Source organism: Haliotis asinina, chromosome 3 (assembly GCF_037392515.1).
Source record: "Haliotis asinina isolate JCU_RB_2024 chromosome 3, JCU_Hal_asi_v2, whole genome shotgun sequence".
Classification (NCBI taxonomy): domain Eukaryota; kingdom Metazoa; phylum Mollusca; class Gastropoda; order Lepetellida; family Haliotidae; genus Haliotis; species Haliotis asinina.
The window spans coordinates 35,799,840-35,821,924 of record NC_090282.1 but is presented as its reverse complement, the minus strand read 5'-3'; the positions used below and the strand labels follow the sequence as shown (position 1 = coordinate 35,821,924).

At 43.1% G+C, this 22,085-nt stretch overlaps 1 protein-coding gene across 2 annotated transcripts; it reads left to right on the top strand.

Annotated features, from left to right (window-relative positions):
* Window positions 1-552: 552 nt before the first annotated feature.
* LOC137277892 (neuropilin-2-like) lies at window positions 553-15,605 on the top strand. 2 transcript variants are annotated; one of them, XM_067809884.1, is made up of 8 exons: window positions 553-879; window positions 1,412-1,520; window positions 2,100-2,236; window positions 8,237-8,395; window positions 10,684-10,765; window positions 11,451-11,575; window positions 12,238-12,423; window positions 12,991-15,605. In XM_067809884.1, the coding sequence occupies exons 1-8, from the start codon at window positions 813-815 to the stop codon at window positions 13,308-13,310; spliced, it is 1,185 nt and encodes a 394-aa protein (XP_067665985.1). In that variant the 5' UTR covers window positions 553-812; the 3' UTR covers window positions 13,311-15,605. The 2 variants fall into 2 exon arrangements, with proteins under 2 accessions (XP_067665985.1, XP_067665984.1); XM_067809883.1 differs by having other exon boundaries at window positions 553-897.
* The last annotated feature ends 6,480 nt before the right edge of the window (window positions 15,606-22,085 follow it).

Genomic DNA, 22,085 nt, shown 5'->3' with positions numbered 1-22,085 from the left:
TCACAGCTGTACCCGTACTCAGTTTTAACGAGTGCAGACAGTAAAACCCTTTGATTTACTTTTTGGGTTTACAGTGTCGATAAACATCATGCTTTGGTCAATTTCCGGGTGTTAGTGAGTATCTGAAGCACGGGAATGCATTTGAAACTGACGCCGTCGGCTCTTGTGAAAACCTGTGAATGAACTAAGCGAGGACACAAACGCACACTGTATCTCCAGAGAAATCTTCTAGGGTGCTATTTGCTTGTATATAGATATGATAGCTCCTCCCGACAAATCGAAATGTGGGTCACTATAGTAAACGCCTCTGTACTTCAAACTAAAAATGCTTTATGGTTCAACTTCTATATCATACAAGGTCACAACCTTGTGACCTTGTATCATAAAGAAGTCGAACCATAAAGCTTTTTTAGTTTGATTCCACCAACTTCTGAATGCCTTTGGAACAACTCCGCCTCTGTACTTATCAAATCCTGTTTCGTTTAACGATTCCTCTTTTGCACCTAACCAGCTAATTCATGCACCAAGACTGCTCCCAGCCCGAGTCGCAGTAACGTTATTTCGTTGTGTGTTTGTGGTTTGTGACTACTCGTTATTGTCGCATGTGCGCGAATCATCAGGGAAACTTAGTTTGACTGTCGATGATGGAGTGAATAGCTAATAACGTCGTCTGGTCACGCCACGCCACGGAAGGTCCAGATTTTAATCAACCTCCTTCCATGGAATCCAGGACATGTCGACACAGGCAACGATCATCAGTTAGAGCGTAAGGAGTATCATACCGCCTTCTCAGGCTCGGACATTCTATTACCATGGAAACAACATGGCGACATGGGCTATATCTGGTTCTTCTTTGGGTATTATTGTGTTCAGCCACCCGTAAATTTAGTGTACATGGTAAGTATATACGCTTTCATGGACAGAGAAACCCAAGTCCTTTCACTGACGCCATACAGCAGTATCGTTCATTAGGTTTGAACCAAGGCTGCACCAAGTGTAAAACCCATGCATTTACAGTAATTTTATCCTTTAAAGAGACTCATCTGGTGAAGGACTTCAGTCTATATATATATCTATATATATCTATATATATCTATCTATATCTATCTATCTATCTATATATATATATATATATATATATATATATATATATATATAATTATCATTTGAACTACTTGTTATTACCTTACAGACTTGTTCAAGTCCAAAAAAAGTCTGTTCATAAATGATAATAACTAATCACATGTCATCGTTTCCAAAATGCACAGATCGACGTTCATTATATAAGCACTGGACTGTCTAGTTATATACAGACCGCAAATAGCTGAGTGCATCAAATAAAGATACAAAACAAATGAACAAACAAAATATGTCAGATTTCTAACCACGCCTTCTTTTCATGTCGTCAAAGTCTACCCAGTAGCATCTAGAAGTGATGGTCCTTGCGGTCCCCGGCAGTTAACGGCTGGATCACAACCCAAATACATAACATCACCATGCTACCCCAGACATATAACGGAGTATGTATATACCGTATATAGCAGCATAATCCTTCTGTCGACAAGCTAATTATAACCGTTTATAACCGTCAAGGATTAGCACGGGGCGGGGGAGGGGGGAGGGGGGGTAACCAACGTGTGATGGCGATTAGACGCTTGACTCCGAGGGTACTCGTTCGAATTCCGAATGGGACTGAACTGTAAAAAGTCCCAGAAATTGTACTTTACCAAGAAAGTGTAATCACAAATGTAATATATGTTACTAGTGGTTAATCGTTCGCTCGTCACGTCCTATTTCATTTAGGATGCATTTAGGGCCTGTAGATTTTAACGTCTGCAAGCGGGAACTGTGTAATCCTAAATTCACTCACTCGGCTGTCAGACTTTAAACGTATTCATATCAAGCGATGCTGAAGCTTGTCAGACGAGGAAGCTGACGTAATAAATGATATGGAGGCTCATGATATCAGTCACTAGATTGTCTGGTTTCGACAAGAACATTTTACAGGCATAGAGATGGAATACTGCAGAACTACAAACTGCTCATGCTCAAGCTGCTTATGATGTTCAGAAACTAATTCCTAAAAATGATTGTTTCAGATGTGAGACACTAAGAGTACTCAGATGCACATTTGATATCACCGCTAAGGAAGGAGAGAGGATTCAAGCTGTTGTCCTTGATTTTAATGGGAAGGACGGGTTACCGTGCAGATACGACCACGTGATTATCTTTGACGGTAGGTGAATATTCTGAAATGCTATTCAAAGTGTATGGTGTATAAAGGCCTATTTGAACAATGTTGTGACCCGTGAAGATCCGGGGTAGATCAGATCTTCACTAACCCATGCTTGCTACTAAAGGCGACTATGCTTGTAGTAAGAGTCGACTAACGGGATCGGGTGCTCAAGCTGGCTGACTTGGTTGACACACGTCATCAGTCCCCAGTCCATCGATGCACATGCTTGTTGGTCCAGACTGGATTGTGTACAGACCGCCGGAGTGTGGCGTAACACTAAAGTCATTCAATGAACAATACTGAAGCACGTCACGCCTTGACAATCGGATGCTTGAGGAATGTTACTAGTGATGCCTGTCTTCGGTGACGACAAACCTGGAAGACATTATAAGAGATTCGAACCAAAATCATCATGGTGCGGTTAGGCTGAACCCTGGATAAATCGTAGTATTTACGTAGGCCACTACAATTGTGAATGGCATTACTTGGGGTAATTTACTGATAATCAGTAATACATTTTTCAAAAAAAAGAAACGCACAGGCGTTTTCAGCTGTTCAGGTATGTATTTCCACAGCAATCGTCATTAAGTTTCTGTGTTTGAATCTCGTTAATCATGTCGTAGTTAGTGTGTATTGCACGTATCCCAAATGTGTCAGTAAACGTTTGTCAAGTCAAGTCAAGTCCAAAGGTTTATTGTACAAAAGGCCTCCGGCCAATATACAAGAGAGTATGCATATAGCATAAAGTTACACACAGGGAGAAGCACATTCTTTAAGCAATTCATTCCTGTTAACTAATGCATGTTTAATATATAGTGAAAGGTTTAATATTTGAGATTCGTTCTTAGCAGTTACAGAAACATATACGAAAGCTTGCGATGGCGGCATCTTTATCAAATGATCATTAATATATTTCTTTAGAAGGTCACTATAAAACGGACAGACGAACACAAAGTGAATTTCATTTTCTATTTCTATATTGCATAACTGACAAATTCGTTTCGATTTTGCAATGGGCATATTTCTTCCCTTATTTTCGACAAGGTCTAATAAACCTAGTCGATATTTAATAAAATGGTTCCTTAAAGTTTCAGTCGTGAGTATTGATAAATAAATTTCTGGTTGACGTAAAGTCTTGAAAGTTCTGTAATAAGCAAAACATGAGCTGTCTTCTAAAGTTTAATGCCATTCCTGATAAAACATATGTGCAGACCGCGTTCTATATTCCTTAAGAAACAAGTCTACACTTCCAACTGGCTGGCATAACCATATGAAACCATAACCATGGGAAAATAGAAGATTCCTTATATGCTTTAATTTAATTTTCCCCATATTATCTAAATGTAAAAGCATATTGTATGCTATTTTAGGAAGACGCTGTTCGTGCATATGAAGAAGATTGAACCAGTATTTTTAATATCTAATTTGGGAATTAATATATAAGGGGTATCTACTACATTCACCATATACCATACAATTTGGTGTAGAAGACCCAACACCAAGAAATTGTTGACATGCTAATAAATGAACTTCTCCAAACATTCATACCGCTGGAATCCCCATACCCATATTTTCCCCCGTAGTCCAGCTTTCCGAAGACATTTCCATAACAGCAGTCAACTGAATTAAAAGAGGTTTTTTGAAATCTACAAATGCTACAAACAGTTTATGTTTACGACGTGACAACGTCTTTTGGGTAAGTGCATAAAGAGTAAATATATGATCTGATGGAAAATATTCTTCCTAAAGCCAGCTTGAAACTCAGAACTCTTATCACGCATGTTTTGCCATTTAGCAATTCTATTATTTAGTATTGATGTAAACACTTTTCTTAGTATGTTCATCACTGAAATACCCCTTAGTTATCTATGTCATTACGGTCACCTTTTTATGTGGGGGAATTATTTTGGAACATGACTAACATTTGGGGAAAACACCCTTTTCAAATAATGTGTTAAAGCATTTGCATAGGAAAGGCATAACTGTAAATCTGGAACCCTTTAGCATTTCAATACTTATATCATCTGGGCCTGCTGCTTTTCCCCCTTTTTAGCTGATCTATTGCTTCAAATATTTCGCTTTCAACAATAGGTGAATCTAGAACAAGTTCATCAACATCAGTATAGCATTCGGTCAAATCATTTTGCATGTCATCAATTTCTGCGTCTAATATTGTTCGATTTGAGAAAATCTTCCTAAAATGACTAAGCTAATGTGTTTTGGATATGTTGTCTTTAGCATGGGCTCCAGATTTCAGGGATCGTATTTCTTTCCAGAATGATGACGCGATGCTCATATAATTCACCAGTTAGTCTTGCTTACGCCTACGCAAATTGACTTTGAATTTCCGACAAGTATTCGTATATTTGTTTCTACTTTCACAAAATGTCTTCCGGTCAAGGCTAGTGCGAGTTACCCTACATCTTAAAGGGGCACTGATGCGGAGCATTTTCCGTGGACTGGTGTAAACTTTTGTTATTGTTTTTCTCCCGTGAGTACCCGGATGATATCCCAGAATTCGTGACTGGTTCGTGACCTCTGCTGCGCAGTCCGTAAGCGCAATTGATAGTTTAATTATAGACAGATCAACTGAGGTGAAGTCAATTGTACTTCATTACAAATGTATTATGAAAACAAATGAAACACTTTGAAGGTTAATCATCTGCCAGTGGTAGAAATGGTAAAAAAAACTATTAGGTCGGAAAAATAACGAAGCCAATGTACGTCTCTATATTTTGTCTCATAACCCTAATTAGTTTATTGTCATATTTGTATGATTCTGAAAATTAATAAAAGAACACACGATTTGCTTATACTCATAGTAAATTTCTAACATAACAGCAACATTTATACATTGTATAGATTGCCAATGTGGATCCTATTTCACATACATACGCGATCTAGTGTGTGTTTTCTGTCATAAAGATTCTGCTGAATGCTACAACAAATAAATTAAAACAAAATGCAAACAATGAACGTTAAACAGACTAATTTTATAGCAACAGTGTCAGGCTACTACCTTGTTCAGGAATGTATCCATCAATATCCACGTAAAAGAAATCGTATTCCATTCATCTGCAGCTGGTAAATAATCCTGCTCTGTGTCGCGTGTCTTACAACTGTCTCACTTGCGAAAAAGTAACACATCGTTTCACGTCTTTCGTTGGTGAAAACTAGATAAACCTCTCATTGGTCTCCCAAGATAGCACACCTGGCAACTAATTGTATGATGTCCACTATTCTAAGTAATTTAGTTGACCAATATTGAGCAATCAATCAATCAACGCAAGGGTGGTTAATTCTTTGAAGGGAGGATGTTGTTTTTGCACTCACTCTTTACGACAGGGTGTAGCCATCTACACACACTGCCTTTTGACAAATCCGCTAGAAGATAAAAGTAATTAATCAATCAGTGTGTTATCGGTTAATCCTTTGATCGATGTTTGTGTTTGTAACTCAGGTGATAAACCCTCTTGCATCACTTACATGCACATATTACATAACATACAATACATTTGCCATTACAGACCTTAGTTTATACTGTTGAGTATTTACTCCAGACAGGAGAAATGCCACATGGGAACCTTTGTTGAGTAACCGAAGTGGTGTTGCTACTAATTATACCTGTTATAAATTCATGAATTGACCATCAAGAGAATGATGACACGTGTAGGTTTACACCATCAAACGCGAGTTACAGCAAGGAAGATGTAATCTCTGTGTCGCATGCAGCCTGAAAACACTTATGGGCCGAAACTGTTTTGAGGATACCAACGGAATTTCGTTACATAAGGAATACACACAGGCATTTGGTGTGTACTTTGGTAAATAAGTGAAATAAGTTTTTTTTACGTAAGACAATTTTCAGATTTCTCTACCAAAGCCAAGGTCATCGTTTTTTGTTTACGAATTCAAATAAATCAACTGTGCGTTTTATTATCATAAATAATAAACCATTGTAGCTACCATAGCTACCAAAATTTACGTATGCTATTTGCTATCACAGCTCAACCAACACTCAAAACTACCTAAATATAAAGCTTTGCAATCTTCCGTACTGAAACAAATGGCTTGCTACGTTCCTGTAGACATCATATTTTCATGTAACATGATTAAATATCGAGGTTAAAAACACAGAAATAGGATCAAATTGGATCAGTAAGTATACCATCCAAGCATCCGAAAAGAACTACACTGCTGGGATATATGGTTACGATCAGACAAGGAATACCATGGATATTTTTAAACAAATGGCATGTGATGGGCATCCGGCCTCCTGACTGTTTAAGTGAAGAAATTTTGCTAATATGGACAGGAGCCCAGTTCCTTTGTCCGTCACGGTCGAAGGAGTGGGCGCTGACCAATTTGCGGTCTGCTTTCGTAATTAGACCGTTGGCGAGAAGCATTATTCGCTCCGCATCAGTGCCCCTTTAAATCGCCATAAACATTGAAAACAGTACATCAAAAAGTGCATGCAGAACAAAGTTTTTCACGCCGAACACGTGTAATGTGAAACTTTAGAACAGACATAGACTATAAAAGTCCAAGTCAAATTCATCCTTTCATAACGAAATTTATGACGTGAACGCAGATATAGAAGAAAAGCCAAGAATGAATGTAACCATGTATCGCTATTGGACGTTTGGAAGCAGGGACGTCCCGATGTGCCGGTGCAAGACACATATCTCAATTATAGTATTGATGTTCCGCTTCATTTCGACCCAAGGTCGTCGTTGCAACAGCAACGGACACAACAGGACACATGCCTGGTCTTGGAACAATTACTGCTGACAACAACAATAATACATATCGGGTGTCAAAAAATACGTAAATCGTTTTGAGACGCGTTTTTCTCATCGATAGATAAACCAAAGTTATTAGAGCGTTTCACAGAGTAACACTAGGATATTATCAACGAGTCTTCAAAATATATAAGAGATTGGTTGCAAGAGATCTAAGAGATTAGGCGAGCATTGTCAAATTCAAAACAGCATGTCAAAAATGTAATATCATGGGAAAATTCCATTATTTCAGTTTATGTTCAACGTGGCCTAAATCTTCCCCCACAACTAAACGAAGGCGTACTTTTCTTTCAAGCAGAAATGCTCTTACGTACTCCTTCCACTGATATCTCCTCCCATGAAATAATTATCCTGTCTTTTAACGCCCGCGCTGTCAATTTGTCTGTCACTCCTCCATAAACTTTCTCCTTTAGAGAGTCCCATGCGGCTTTGCATTTTTGGACATGCTGTTTGGAACTTGACAGTACTCACATGACTTGGGTTACTCCTACCGCTGAGAAAATACCTGTCAAAAACCGGTTCACCCGATATGTTCACCACTTTGTCGAATTTCATTAACCCATGTCCCAGCTTAACTGATTTATATACACTATATACGTTCAATACATTTTCATATTTTCAGCCTGTGCGCTTCTTTTCTTTCTTTCTTTTTAAGAGTTTACATATGACTGCCCTGTGGGCGCAAAGAACTGTCAAATCTTTCTTAAGGAAGGATGACAATTTATGGATAAACAGCTTTTGTGTTGCTCTCGTAGCAATAAAGAAGTTGTTCAACCATATATTGTCATCCTTCCTGTCAAAAGCTGTCACAACCAGTATAGAACACTAGTCCCTGGAATAGTAGAGCTCTCCAACGTGTCTGCACAATATAAATTCGTCCTCGTAACAATATCTTGACCTTGGGCCTTTTTTCAGTTTACACCCCAAGACGACGTAGATACCTACTCGAAACGTTGAAATCCCCCTGTTCCAACGCCATTTTGGATTCAGGAACAGGGTTGTGTCAAGACAATCAGCTTTCACAATATTCTGAACATTTGCGTGTGCACTGTGCACTGACATTCATTCTGGCGATTCTTGTGAATTGATGTTATCGACAGGTTCATGTTTAAGTAAGCATGTTTTATTTTATTACTATTATTGCCTTTAGGAATCAGTTCAAATCATATCAGTTTCATTGAATCCATTTTGGTTTTAGGAATCCCTCCACCCACTCGACAATTGAATGAGGGTTGCACAGCCAAGACAAATTTCACAACAACAAGTTCAGGCAGATATATGAGGGTAGAGCTATCAATGATGTTCACTTTATTAGACAGAGGATTCAAGATGATGTACACCAGTGGTAGTTTTCAAGGTAATGTCTAAGAATTAAGTATGTGTATGTGTGTTCGCGCACGTTAGAGCGCCACAGTTACGTGAAACGTTATTCACAATTTCAGCAGCGACTTGAATATGTGTCAATGTGAGTGGATTTCAACGTACTGCCGTGTTCATACTTTGTGACAAAGTAACAAGTATGCATTTGTCTCTTTAACTGTCAATATGCTTTATGATGACATCTTACTGGAACACTGTTTGACAGGGATGCACAGCCTAAACTATTCACACTGATTCTGAGCCTACCTGTCCTTGTCAAACCCTTACGTGTCGAGCGTTCCTTGATTCTGATTCAGAAATAGAAATCTGGTTTGGATATTACCCAGCTTCGCGTCTGGTATTAAAGGCATTAACAAGCGAAGGTCGATTCGGGGTAAATTAAGTGTGTGCTCGAATTAAATTGTATTCCAGTGGGAAAAAATCTAAAGAAGGTATAAATCCGGACTTTTACTCGCCTTCCCGTGTAGTTTTTGGCCTGCAATGTGGTCAAGGAAACAAGGGCTTCCCTGTTCTCGTGATCTTTGGGCCAAAGTACATCGACTTATTTCAGGCAGCAATTCCGGATTAGAGTTGGTCTTCCGCAAATAGAAGCGACAAAACCCCTTCCAAATCTATAAGAAATAGCTGCAAAAGGAGAGTCGATGGTACATACTTTTAAGAGGCAAGTAACGGGATCACTGAATAGGCTGACTTATGTCATCGCATCCCAGTTGAGTAGATAGATGTTTATGCCTTTCATCACTGGATTGCTTATAAACCGCCGCCATATAACTGGAATATTGCCGACTGCGGCTTTAAACAACAACCAAACCTGACCGAACTTGCACTAGTGGACCCGCAGGTTAACACTAAATATCTCTCTGGCCATGTAGGAGCAATGGGGTAGCCTAGTGTTTGAGGGGTTCGCTCGTTACGCCGAAGACCCTTGTTCGATTCCCCACATGGGAATAATTTGTGTCCCCCTCTGGAATATTGCCAAAGGAGGCGTTAAGCTAAATTCACTCACCCACTGGCCATATACCACAATACCGGATCGGACTAGTCCGAAACGCATAGCTCACTGTAACGTCGAGCTGTCAAATTGCCCTGGACCTGAATTTGATCTGTCCTGCCACTGTATGAGATGTCAGCCCAAACCATGACACTTCAACTACCAAATCTATCCTCTTCCTGTACGGGACGTCGTGGCATGTAACGTGACTCATCACTGAAGATAACAGTTATCCACCTTTGCAATGGCCAGGGGAAATGTTGGCGACACCACTGTCTGCGTTGCTGCCGATGTTGACTCCTCAGCCTCCAAGTAACCAATCGCATTGCTGCGCTGAGCTTCAGTACGTCTAGGCATGATTTTAACTCCGTATCTAAGCTTGCAACTGTCGCAAGAGCATTGAAATCTCCCGACTTTTGTTGGAAATGATGCATGGAATGTGCGTGCAAAAAGAAACGCATAAATTTCTTCCCGTTCACAATTTGTTGCATTTACTGAAAATAGATTTTGGTGCGTTTTGGCGAGTTGTCCTCAATGACAATGGATTCAAATGAAAATGAATGCAGACAGCGTTCACCATAGATATATTGATTACATAGACACCAATGATTCAAATTCGAAAGGTCACATAGAAAAATACTACCTATGCGTTTCTTTTTTTTTTGAGTAGTTATAAGTAGTAATAAATATATAATTTTATATATTATTTATTTATTTATATATGTGTGTGTGTGTGTGTGTGAATACAAATACAAAGTATCAACGTAAATAAAATGCTACGCTTACGTGTTTTCAAGTGAGTCATTTGTCATCCAAAACTGAGATATCGCTTGTGTGAGATCAGACCATATCATACGATAGAAGATATCGTTTTGACGGTAGATTTTGTACAGTTGCCCCAAAAATGCTATGAATTCATGAACTTGATGACGTCACAATGCCATGACATTGCTGAACTGCAATTCAAATGGTACTAAAGTGATGAGTGATGTACATTTTTCATGGAAAACTAAAGCAGAATAATTTTGGATTATAAATATAATCTTACCCTCCTCGGCAAGGCTCGGTTGTTTGTAACTTTATCACCTGGCGTTTTTAAAATTGATATCAGTAGACACTTGGGTGAGATTCTCTATATATGCAGTACAATGTCGTCATGTCCATGCTCAGTGGCCGGGCTATGTGTTACGTGTATGTGTATAATATAAATGATAACATATTGTATGTACCTCAATGTTTATGTGTGATTAGTTCATTTTTTTCTGTTCATCGAGCCGTCAGTAAACACGTTGATCTGACTGCCACTAGTTACATCCAGTTTATATTGTCTCCTGGGTATCCGGATTTATATGGAGGGTAGGTAACTCTCTGTCTTCATATGAAAGTATTACAATAATATATATTTGTTTTAATTACTTGTGTTCTTTCATTAGAAGCGATGCAGTGTAGACTATGATTACATAAATGATATTCTACATATATTTAATAGTAGCTACAAAGATCATGCTAAGGAGTCTTAAAGGTCTGTCTAAGACCTGATTGTCATGAACCAATATCAATGTCACAGGCAAATGACAGGAGTGAATGTATGAGTGTACTTTTACGCCCTGTTTAGAAATATTCCAGCAATAGCACGGCGGGGAACACCAGAAATGGGCTTCGCACATTGTGGTCGCCATGTATGTGGAATATTTTGGAGCACGGCGTAAAACTAAACTACTCACTCACATATTGTACCTATATGGGGAATCGAACACTGGTCGTCGGCAATACGTGCGAACGCCTCAACCACTAGGTTACCCAACCACCCTTATATGGAAGGGTCGGCGGTATGCCTCGGTAAATGGGTCGAAGCATGTCATCCATCACATGATCCCTCCCACAGCGTCAATCACAGAGTTGTGTGGCCCAGACCGAGAGAGAACGTCGTCATGTAGCAGGAATATTGCTGAATGTGACATTACAACAAAAACCGAAACTTTTGTAAGGGATGAAATGTGTGTGCAATGAGGTGAACTATAAATGTTTTATTCACTTTCAGGGAATATCATCGTACCTGGAGGATATATTCAGGGTCATTGACAGGCGTCATTCATATGTCACTTGAAAAATCACAGCTTCCGTACAACCCTAATTGTAGAAGCGATTACTTGGCGGTGTATGATGGTTAGTATGTCGATCGCTTGATACTCCAGTGGATGGGGTGGTAAGGGAGATGGGTGGTGGGTGAATTGATTTGAAAATGTTCCCGAAATGCTTCAAAACATTTTGATCTCATCATTCAGGTTTGCTGTTATTAGCCGACATCGATCATGCAGAGCTCATTTTCATTTTTTAAAATAAGTTTTACTTTCACCAATATAAAGGTTGCGAAATGTATACCTGTTGTTACGCAAGGTCGTTGGGGAGGTCTCGTGGTTAAGGCGATCCCTCTTTACGCTGATGACCTGGGTTCGATTCGCCACATGGATACGATGTGGGAAGTCCATTTCTGGTGTACCCCGCCATGGTATCACTCACTCACACCCTATTGTTATGTAAATGTGTGTAGATCTTGTTTTTATACCTTTAAAATCGAAATTACGATTAATCCTTCTCACATGCGAATATCTGTGTATCTTATTGTATATTTGTAAGTATATTTCATTGAAGGTGGGTACAGCAACGCATGGGCAGGTTAGCTCATGTATAAAACTGCTTTAAAACTGACTGTTCTCCATGCGAGGGGGATCTGCTGATTTTACTGATACAATATCACCTCGTATCATGTAAGATGTCAAGCGGCAACGGGTCCGAGTCTGATCGCTCTTCAATTTAATGTTTTACAGGCTATGACACGACCAAGACATCTCTGGCAAAGTGGTGTGGAGAGGAGAGACCATCTGTAAACAGCTCACAAGCATACATGTTCATAGAATTCCGTGCTAGTGGTGCAAAGAACCGTGGTGTCTTTGTGATCGAATATAGTATCATAGAGGAACTGGCACCCCCAAATCCACACTACCCACAAATAGGTAAGAACACATACTTACATACATTACAAAATGGTTCAAAGTTGTGACGTCACAATGCTAATGTCGGTGTCGCGATTTTACTAGACCTTGCTTGACTCGCGGAAAGCCGAGAGTCCTAATATTGTAGGCAATTTCGGCACAGTTTCTGTCAGTTTATGTTGGCGAGTAATAAACAGAATACTAAACTTGCTTCCGTGAAATTGCCATTTTTATCAAACTCGTTAAAGATTTAGCATCAAACTCGCTTTCGCTCGTTTGATACCAAATCATCAACTCGTTTAATAGAAAAGGTATTACACGGAAGGTCGTTTAGTATCCTCTATGTTTTCATTCAGTGATTGTGATTATGCCACCTTTGCGGGAGGATACACTCCCCTTACACCTAGAATGCTATATATTAGATAATGATTCATAGATATATTTCGAATGCCTACAATGAAGTATGATTATAGTAGAGATATATTGTGAAAAGGTAAACGGTCTTCTCGTTTTTACTATAATATATGATATGCGGTTTATTGCTTACTGATTCGTTAAAACGTAAATGTATACATTATCCTTTTGCAGAGTTTGACTACGGCGGCGTTGTTATACCCACAGCTATACAAGTGACACCATTCCTATTCGTCATCGTATGCTGCATCGGTATATATTCTTGGAAATCTTTCCGCAATCGGAGATCGAATACCGCGTGTGCTGTAATGACCACCACAAGAGCTTCAAACCCAGTAGAATCACCTTCCCAACACCTTTCTAGCCATGAGATGACGATGCTCTCTACTGGAACTGGAGGTGACACAGAATTGCCTCCATACAACGCAGTTGTTCAAAACCCACCTCCCCCTTCATATGATAGTCTGTTTGGCTCCAATAATGGGAAATGCTGATATGGATCATTCCACATGCGGTGTAAACGGTCCCCACAGCAAAGATGTAGCTCCTTCTACAAGGTGTATCAGTAACATACCGCAGTACCCTTGAATTCCTTCGTTATGACAAACTGTTTTCTGGTAAAACGAAATCTTACCAAAACTCTTTCCAAACTCAGTCTGACGCATACACAATTGAAGCTGTCGAATCCGGCACATTGTCTAAACCGGATTATTTCTTCAGTCCAAGTGAGTGCCGGTTTTGACAGCTTCCATTGCAGACGCAAAGGTAACGCTGATGAATGGTGTTGTGCACAGAGTTTAGGTCACGAATCCGTTGAAACTACTGAAGCAACGTCGGGCACTGAGAGCCTTTGGATGGGTGATTGTGTCTGACAGCTTGACTTGGAGTTTCTAGGACTCCAGTCCTGCGCCACAACGAAGCACAAATGGTACATGTGGTCTCACCTTAGGCAAGTGAGTTAGTTCGAAATTGCCACTGTTCACTCTACGGAAAATAAGTACCCGGTGGGATACGTCATGTGACTATCAACCTTCCAGCGCCTCACAGACTGACTGGGTAAACGGGGGTAATAATGTAAGTGCTTTGAGCGCTCTAGCGCATAGCGATGGCCATTATCATTATTTAATTTAATTTAATTATTCACTGTGTTGATGACAGTCTCAGGGAAAAGTTTTCGATCTTGTTATTGCTCTTTACTAAGATCTGATTTGAAGATAGATTTAGTTTTCCATGAGGATAGTCTTAAATGTTACCACGTAAGTACATATAGCAATGTTTATCAATATATACTTACTTGGTAGACAGCCAACATTGCCCACTTGAGTGGCGCTCACTCAATTTCTCTCATAACACAGTCTACACAAAGTAGAGACGCGAGCTCAACATACGGGCGGTAGGTCACCCAGGTCACGAGATGACCTATACCCGTCATTCCCTTACCCAGCGAGGCAGGCAATAAAACCCCCAGGAGGGGAGGCTGGAAGGGAAATACCGACTGTTGGCTTTCTACCAGGTAAGCATAAAAAATGACATTTAATCAAAAATGTTATAGTTTTACAAACTTATCAGGTAAGAAAGCCAATATTGCCCAGAATGGCATAGAGGCGGAGGGCTGAGAGCGTGGAAGCGAGACCTCACCCTTGCGTCACCATCTGTGCGTCACCCGTGAGGGGAGCGACCTTGCGGAAGCATCCGTCCCCGCACTAGAGGGCGGGTAGGACAAGAACCGGTAAGGAGAGGGGAGCGGACGGCAACCCCGGACTGAAAACCCAACACGATAAAAGACACCTCAACACCAAAGGAGTGGAGAGAAACAACAGAATTGTTTATTTGCACAAACAAAGGTAAGGAGCTGAGGTCCCCTGCTTGGGACCTATCGACAGGCAGGGGAACACCGCGCCGACTCAAATGGTGAGAAGCCAACGTTCTTTGCTGGGCAAACACATGGGGCCCTGGTCTGGAAATGCCCGCCAGATCCTCGTTAGAGGGCTCTTAACTAGTGGTTGGCGAACACCAAGCCAGACTTCCACAAGCAGCCCGCCATAATGATGTGATGATACGTCGGCGAGACGGCTGGCAGCTCAGCCTGGTGGCGAACAGATCCAGCATGGGCCTGCCGAACCGGAGACAGAGGGACTGAAACGTCCGCGGGTTCAGTTGCCACTCCGTTGAAGGAGGCGCGTGCGATCGGGAGTGAGCGTCTGCCAGGACGTTCTTGGCTCTTGGGATGTGAACCGCACGGATGCTCAGGTGGAGCCTGTCTACCAGTTCAGGTCCTGGGCTGACGTCAGGAGACCCAGTATCCGCTGCCACTGCATGCGTGACAGGGGCTCTAATAGTGCACAAGACATTAGGGGCGCTAGCCTTGTCATCCGTTCCTTGGGTACGAAGGCCTTGAAGGCTTCTCTATCCAGTATGGCGCCTAGATATTGGAGAGAGGTGGATGGTACTAGGTCCGACTTCTCCACATTCACAAACCATTCTAGGCATCGAAGGTGGTGGATGACTAGGTCCCGTTGCACCTCGAGAATGGAGGGCGAAGGGTTGTGAGCGAACCCATCGTCCAGGTGCATGAAGAATTGTACCTGGAGTTCGTGGAGGAACTGGACGGTGGGTTGGATCACACAAGTGAACAGCCATGGAGGGGAGGAAATCCCGAATGGGAGGACATTCCATTGAAAGTGCCTGACCCCAGGGTGAAACGGAGGTACCTGCGATATGCCAAGTGAATGGGGATGTGCAGGTACGCATCCTGGAGGTCGAGGGACACCATGTAGTCCGAGGGCTTCAGCAACCATATGACTGAGGGAATGGTCAAGAGTCGAAAATATGGCGGCTGTTCGAGGTAGGAGGAGCTGAACTCCTTCAGGTCGTGAATCAGCCGCCATTTCCAAGAGTTGCATTTGGGCCTGACAAAAACGGGGGAATAGAACCCGGGAGTCAGATCCTGAAGGGGGATTTCCTGAACTGTATGTCCCCTTGGAGATGAGAGACTCCACCTGTTCTAAAGTGAGTTGGAACCTGAGCGAGTCCATCGGACGTTCCAACGGAAAGCAGGTTAGAGGGGGTGGAGTAGAGATCGAGATGCAGAGGCCCCGCTCCAGGATCCAACACTCGAACGAGTCTAGTCCTACCTGATGCCAGTTCGGGACAAAGAGGCTCAGACGGCCTCCAATGGGCCCGTCGAGCGGAGTAATGATAGGTGGTGGAAGGACTGGCCGGCACCAAGATTTAATTCTTCTTTGGGGTCCACTTACCCTTGGTCCTTTTCCGGGGAGTGCACTTGCTGGGGATTTGGAACCCCTGGTTAGCCTGGCTGGACTGGGTAAACTGGTTTGTGGGTCCACGGTCTACCTTCCTCGTCCGCTTCCTTGATGCTTGCCGGGTTTGGAGCTTGCGCAGGGTCCGCTACTTGTCATGATCCCATTGGTTAGATCCTGCTGCAGGATCTCATGGCGAGTGCGGAGGGCTTCTGGGATCTCCCCCGCAAAAAAGTGTCTGAGGACACTGAGGCGTGACGGAGGGAGTCCCTAATCTCCGGAGGGAGATTAGTGCGACCCAGGAAGCCTTCCCGTCTGAGGTTGATAAAGACGACCGAAATCCTAGCAGCTGACAGGGTGACTTGTGCCACTCTGAAGGCTACAGCTCAAAACGCCCTATACAGAGGCTGCTCGCCCTGCTCCATCCCCACCTCCTTGGCGAAAGTGACCATAGCTTGGCAGGCGTGAGCAACATAGTTGCTCAGACCCACGATGGATCTTGCCTTCTTGTCCAACTGGATGAGGTGATTGTCTGACACCTTGTGGGGTACGCCTGCTCCCCTCTGGCATATTCCTAATGGAGTCCGACTCCAGTTCTGACTGAGAGTCGAACTCCTCTGCCTCCTCATGAACAACTAACTCCTCTGTGGCGGATGGAGAAATGGGACGGAGGGGGGGGGAAGAGGCACCGATCGTCCGGACAACGCTGAAGATACGGGCGAACCTGTGGAAGGCGCAGCCTTCTTCCGGTGAGACTCCCTCTCACTCTTCTTAAGTACCGCCAGGTACTAACGGAAGTCCCGCTCAGATAGAACCTAACACTCTGCGCAAGTGTTATCCAGGGCGCAGGGGATCTTGCAAAGCCTACACATTTAGCCGACTTCCGAGTGCCGCACTGAGTGCAGAAGGAGGCGAATACCATGGTGGGACGGACGAAAGGGTTCGCTAATAAGGGGTGACGTTCGCTAAAGCTGCGAGGAGGAGAGACACGTCACAGACGAAGGATCTGATCAGACGGAAGGTTCGCCCATCCTCCTCTACTCCGCACAGGGCACGGAGGGGAACGACTGAATAAACGCCTAACGAAGGGTCCATCTAGACGGAGGGTCCGTCTAAGGGTCCGTCTGTCCTCCGTCTCTCCGCACAGAGGCGGAGGGGAAAACGACAGTCAACTGACGACGTGTTCGTCAAGGCGGATGGTCCGCCTATCCGCCTATCCGCCGTATTTTGACTTCGCGTCTCTACTTTGTGTAGACTGTGTTATGAGATAAATTGAGTAAGAGCCACTCAAGTGGGCAATGCTGGCTTTCTTACCTGATAAGTAGGTAAAAAATATTTATATGTTTTAACTATATTTGTTGTTAACGATACTGTCAGAAATATCCCAACTATACGGTAGTGGCATGTGGATAATCCAGTATGGAACACAAAATCTAGTTTGAATTATATACACATAATGTTGTTGACAATCAACACTAATAAACAGCAACTGAACAACAAATCAGAAACACCCGACACTGGAAATTTGGAGAAGCGTCGGTCAATCTGACCGCCAATCGACTGCGTTAAGCATGCGAACATAACAATTTTGCTTTTTTGTATGTTTGAAGCAAGTTACCAGTGACCGATTCAGAGGAAGGGTAAAATCTTGTCACAGATGCATAAAAAGCTCCAAGCCATGTCACGACGATGTTCATTTAAACAGTGAAGTAAATATCACAGAGTCAATACACTAGAAATCGTGAAGATCTGGGTAGAATATATCTTTAGTAACATGTTTGTCGTAAGAGGCGACTAAAAGGATGAGGTGGTCATGCTTTCTGACTTGGTTGACACATGTCATCGTATCCCATTTTCCTACGTCGAAGCTCATGATGTGTATTACACTGAATTGTCAGGTTCAAACTGGATTATTTGCAGAGCGCCGTCATATAGTTGAAATATTGCTTAGTACACTAGATAAATAGCTATACATTCATAGAGAAATGAATATGACGTTCTCTGAAATATACCCAGTGTGGTTTTGTACTAAAGAACTTAAGCGCTGAGAGTATCTCAAGTCTATATGAAGGTATGGGAGTGACGGCCGCCTTAGATCGCTTTGTACAACGGCTATCTGAATGGACGTCCAAAGTCGATTACTTACACACCTCCGTCACGTGCCTGGGACATTGGTGAATGCGGCGTAAACCAGCTGGCAAACACATTAGGTTGTTATTTGTTTTATAATGTGGTTCCGTGTTATTAGAGTAAATTTATATTTTTGTATTTTTATTGTTTTGGTCTTGACTATGCAGAATGATCTCATATTGATGGATTGTGCCTAAAGTTGACATGAACCTATATAAACACGTATTTCGATTGCAACTGTTTTTTCTGACTTTGTTCTCAAAGATGCGAGTCATGCATAGTATCAGAAACCCACATAGCACTTTATTAAGTAAGACCAAACACATTAGGCATGTTTGTGCCAGCTGCAACAGACGCGGCGACAACATTTGCAGACAAGCCTCTCTCGGAGCATCTGTAGTGGGGCAACACCAGTCGCCAAGCTACTCTGTGAAGTCTCGGGACTGCTGACCAACACGTAATCTCTGTTCATTGTAATCCGGTCTTTGAATGGCAATCACAAGTGATACACATAATGGAGAGAGTTTTTTATGGAAGTCAACTTCTCTCTGATGAGGAACACAACCTTTCGGGCTATAACTCCTTCATCAGATGATGAAGGTAATCCATAAAAAGTTTCTTCTATATTTTAATTCTTTAAACAAAGCAGGATGGCACCGTTGATTGTCATCCGTTCCTTGAGTACGAAAGCCTTGAAGGCTTCTGTATCCAGTATGGCGCCTAGATATTGGAGAGAGGTGGGTGGTACTAGGTCCGACTTCTCCACGTTCACTAACCATTCTAGGCATCGAAGGTGGTGGATGCACCTCGAGAATGGAGGGCGAAGGGTTGTGAGCGAACCCATCGTCCAGGTGCATGAGGAATTGTACCTGGAGTTCGTTGAGGGACTGGACGATGGGTTGGATCACACAAGTGAACAGCCACGAGGTGCAGGAAATCCCGAATGGGAGGACATTCCATTGAAAGTGCCTGACCCCAGGGTGAAACGGAGGTACCTGCGATATGCCAAGTGAATGGGGATGTGCAGGTACGCATCCTGGAGGTCGAGGGACACCATGTAGTCCGAGGGCTTCAGCAACCATATGACTGATGGAATGGTCAAGAGTCGGAAATGTGGCGGCTGTTCGAGGTAGGAGGAGCTGAACTCCTTCAGGTCGTGAATCAGCCGCCATTTCCAAGAGTTGCATTTGGGCCTGACAAAAACGGGGGAATAGAACCCGGGAGTCAGATCCTGAAGGGGGATTTCCTGAACTGTCCCCTTGGAGATGAGAGACTCCACCTGTTCTAAAGTGAGTTGGAACCTGAGCGAGTCCATCGGACGTTCCAACGGAAAGCAGGTTAGAGGGGGTGGAGTAGAGATCGGGATGCAGTAGCCCCGCTCCAGGTTTGTGGGTCCTCAGCCACGACCTCTGAACCGAAAGTCTACCTTCCTCGTCTGCTTCCTTCTCCGTCTGCTTTTCTGATGCTTGCCGGGTTTGGAGCTTGCGCAGGGTCCGCTACTTGTCATGATCCCATTGGTTAGATCCTGCTGCAGGATCTCATGGCGAGTGCGGAGGGCTTCTGGGATCTCCCCCGCAAAAAAGTGTCTGAGGACACTGAGGCGTGACGGAGGGAGTCCCTAATCTCCGGAGGGAGATTAGTGCGCCCCAGGAAGCCTTCCCGTCTGAGGTTGATAAAGACGACCGAAATCCTAGCAGCTGACAGGGTGACTTGTGCCACTCTGAAGGCTACAGCTCAAAACGCCCTATACAGAGGCTGCTCGCCCTGCTCCATCCCCACCTCCTTGGCGAAAGTGACCATAGCTTGGCAGGCGTGAGCAACATAGTTGCTCAGACCCACGATGGATCTTGCCTTCTTGTCCAACTGGATGAGGTGATTGTCTGACACCTTGTGGGGTACGCCTGCTCCCCTCTGGCATATTCCTAATGGAGTCCGACTCCAGTTCTGACTGAGAGTCGAACTCCTCTGCCTCCTCATGAACAACTAACTCCTCTGTGGCGGATGGAGAAATGGGACGGAGGGGGGGAAGAGGCACCGATCGTCCGGACGACGCTGAAGATACGGGCGAACCTGTGGAAGGCGCAGCCTTCTTCCGGTGAGACTCCCTCTCACTCTTCTTAAGTACCGCCAGGTACTAACGGAAGTCCCGCTCAGATAGAACCTAACACTCTGCGCAAGTGTTATCCAGGGCGCAGGGGATCTTGCAAAGCCTACACATTTAGCCGACTTCCGAGTGCCGCACTGAGTGCAGAAGGAGGCGAATACCATGGTGGGGCGGACGAAAGGGTTCGCTAATAAGGGGTGACGTTCGCTAAAGCTGCGAGGAGGAGAGACACGTCACAGGCGAAGGATCTGATCAGACGGAAGGTTCGCCCATCCTCCTCTACTCCGCACAGGGCGCGGAGGGGAACGACTGAATAAACGCCTAACGAAGGGTCCATCTAGACGGAGGGTCCGTCTAAGGGTCCGTCTGTCCTCCGTCTCTCCGCACAGAGGCGGAGGGGAAAACGACAGTCAACTGACGACGTGTTCGTCAAGGCGGATGGTCCGCCTATCCGCCTATCCGCCGTATTTTGACTTCGCGTCTCTACTTTGTGTAGACTGTGTTATGAGATAAATTGAGTAAGAGCCACTCAAGTGGGCAATGCTGGCTTTCTTACCTGATAAGTAGGTAAAAAATATTTATATGTTTTAACTATATTTGTTGTTAACGATACTGTCAGAAATATCCCAACTATACGGTAGTGGCATGTGGATAATCCAGTATGGAACACAAAATCTAGTTTGAATTATATACACATAATGTTGTTGACAATCAACACTAATAAACAGCAACTGAACAACAAATCAGAAACACCCGACACTGGAAATTTGGAGAAGCGTCGGTCAATCTGACCGCCAATCGACTGCGTTAAGCATGCGAACATAACAATTTTGCTTTTTTGTATGTTTGAAGCAAGTTACCAGTGACCGATTCAGAGGAAGGGTAAAATCTTGTCACAGATGCATAAAAAGCTCCAAGCCATGTAACGACGATGTTCGTTTAAACAGTGAAGTAAATATCACAGAGTCAATACACTAGAAATCGTGAAGATCTGGGTAGAATATATCTTTAGTAACATGTTTGTCGTAAGAGGCGACTAAAAGGATGAGGTGGTCATGCTTTCTGACTTGGTTGACACATGTCATCGTATCCCATTTTCCTACGTCGAAGCTCATGATGTGTATTACACTGAATTGTCAGGTTCAAACTGGATTATTTGCAGAGCGCCGTCATATAGTTGAAATATTGCTTAGTACACTAGATAAATAGCTATACATTCATAGAGAAATGAATATGACGTTCTCTGAAATATACCCAGTGTGGTTTTGTACTAAAGAACTTGAGCGCTGAGAGTATCTCAAGTCTATATGAAGGTATGGGAGTGACGGCCGCCTTAGATCGCTTTGTACAACGGCTATCTGAATGGACGTCCAGAGTCGATTACTTACACACCTCCGTCACGTGCCTGGGACATTGGTGAATGCGGCGTAAACCAGCTGGCAAACACATTAGGTTGTTATTTGTTTTATAATGTGGTTCCGTGTTATTAGAGTAAATTTATATTTTTGTATTTTTATTGTTTTGGTCTTGACTATGCAGAATGATCTCATATTGATGGATTGTGCCTAAAGTTGACATGAACCTATATAAACACGTATTTCGATTGCAACTGTTTTTTCTGACTTTGTTCTCAAAGATGCGAGTCATGCATAGTATCAGAAACCCACATAGCACTTTATTAAGTAAGACCAAACACATTAGGCATGTTTGTGCCAGCTGCAACAGACGCGGCGACAACATTTGCAGACAAGCCTCTCTCGGAGCATCTGTAGTGG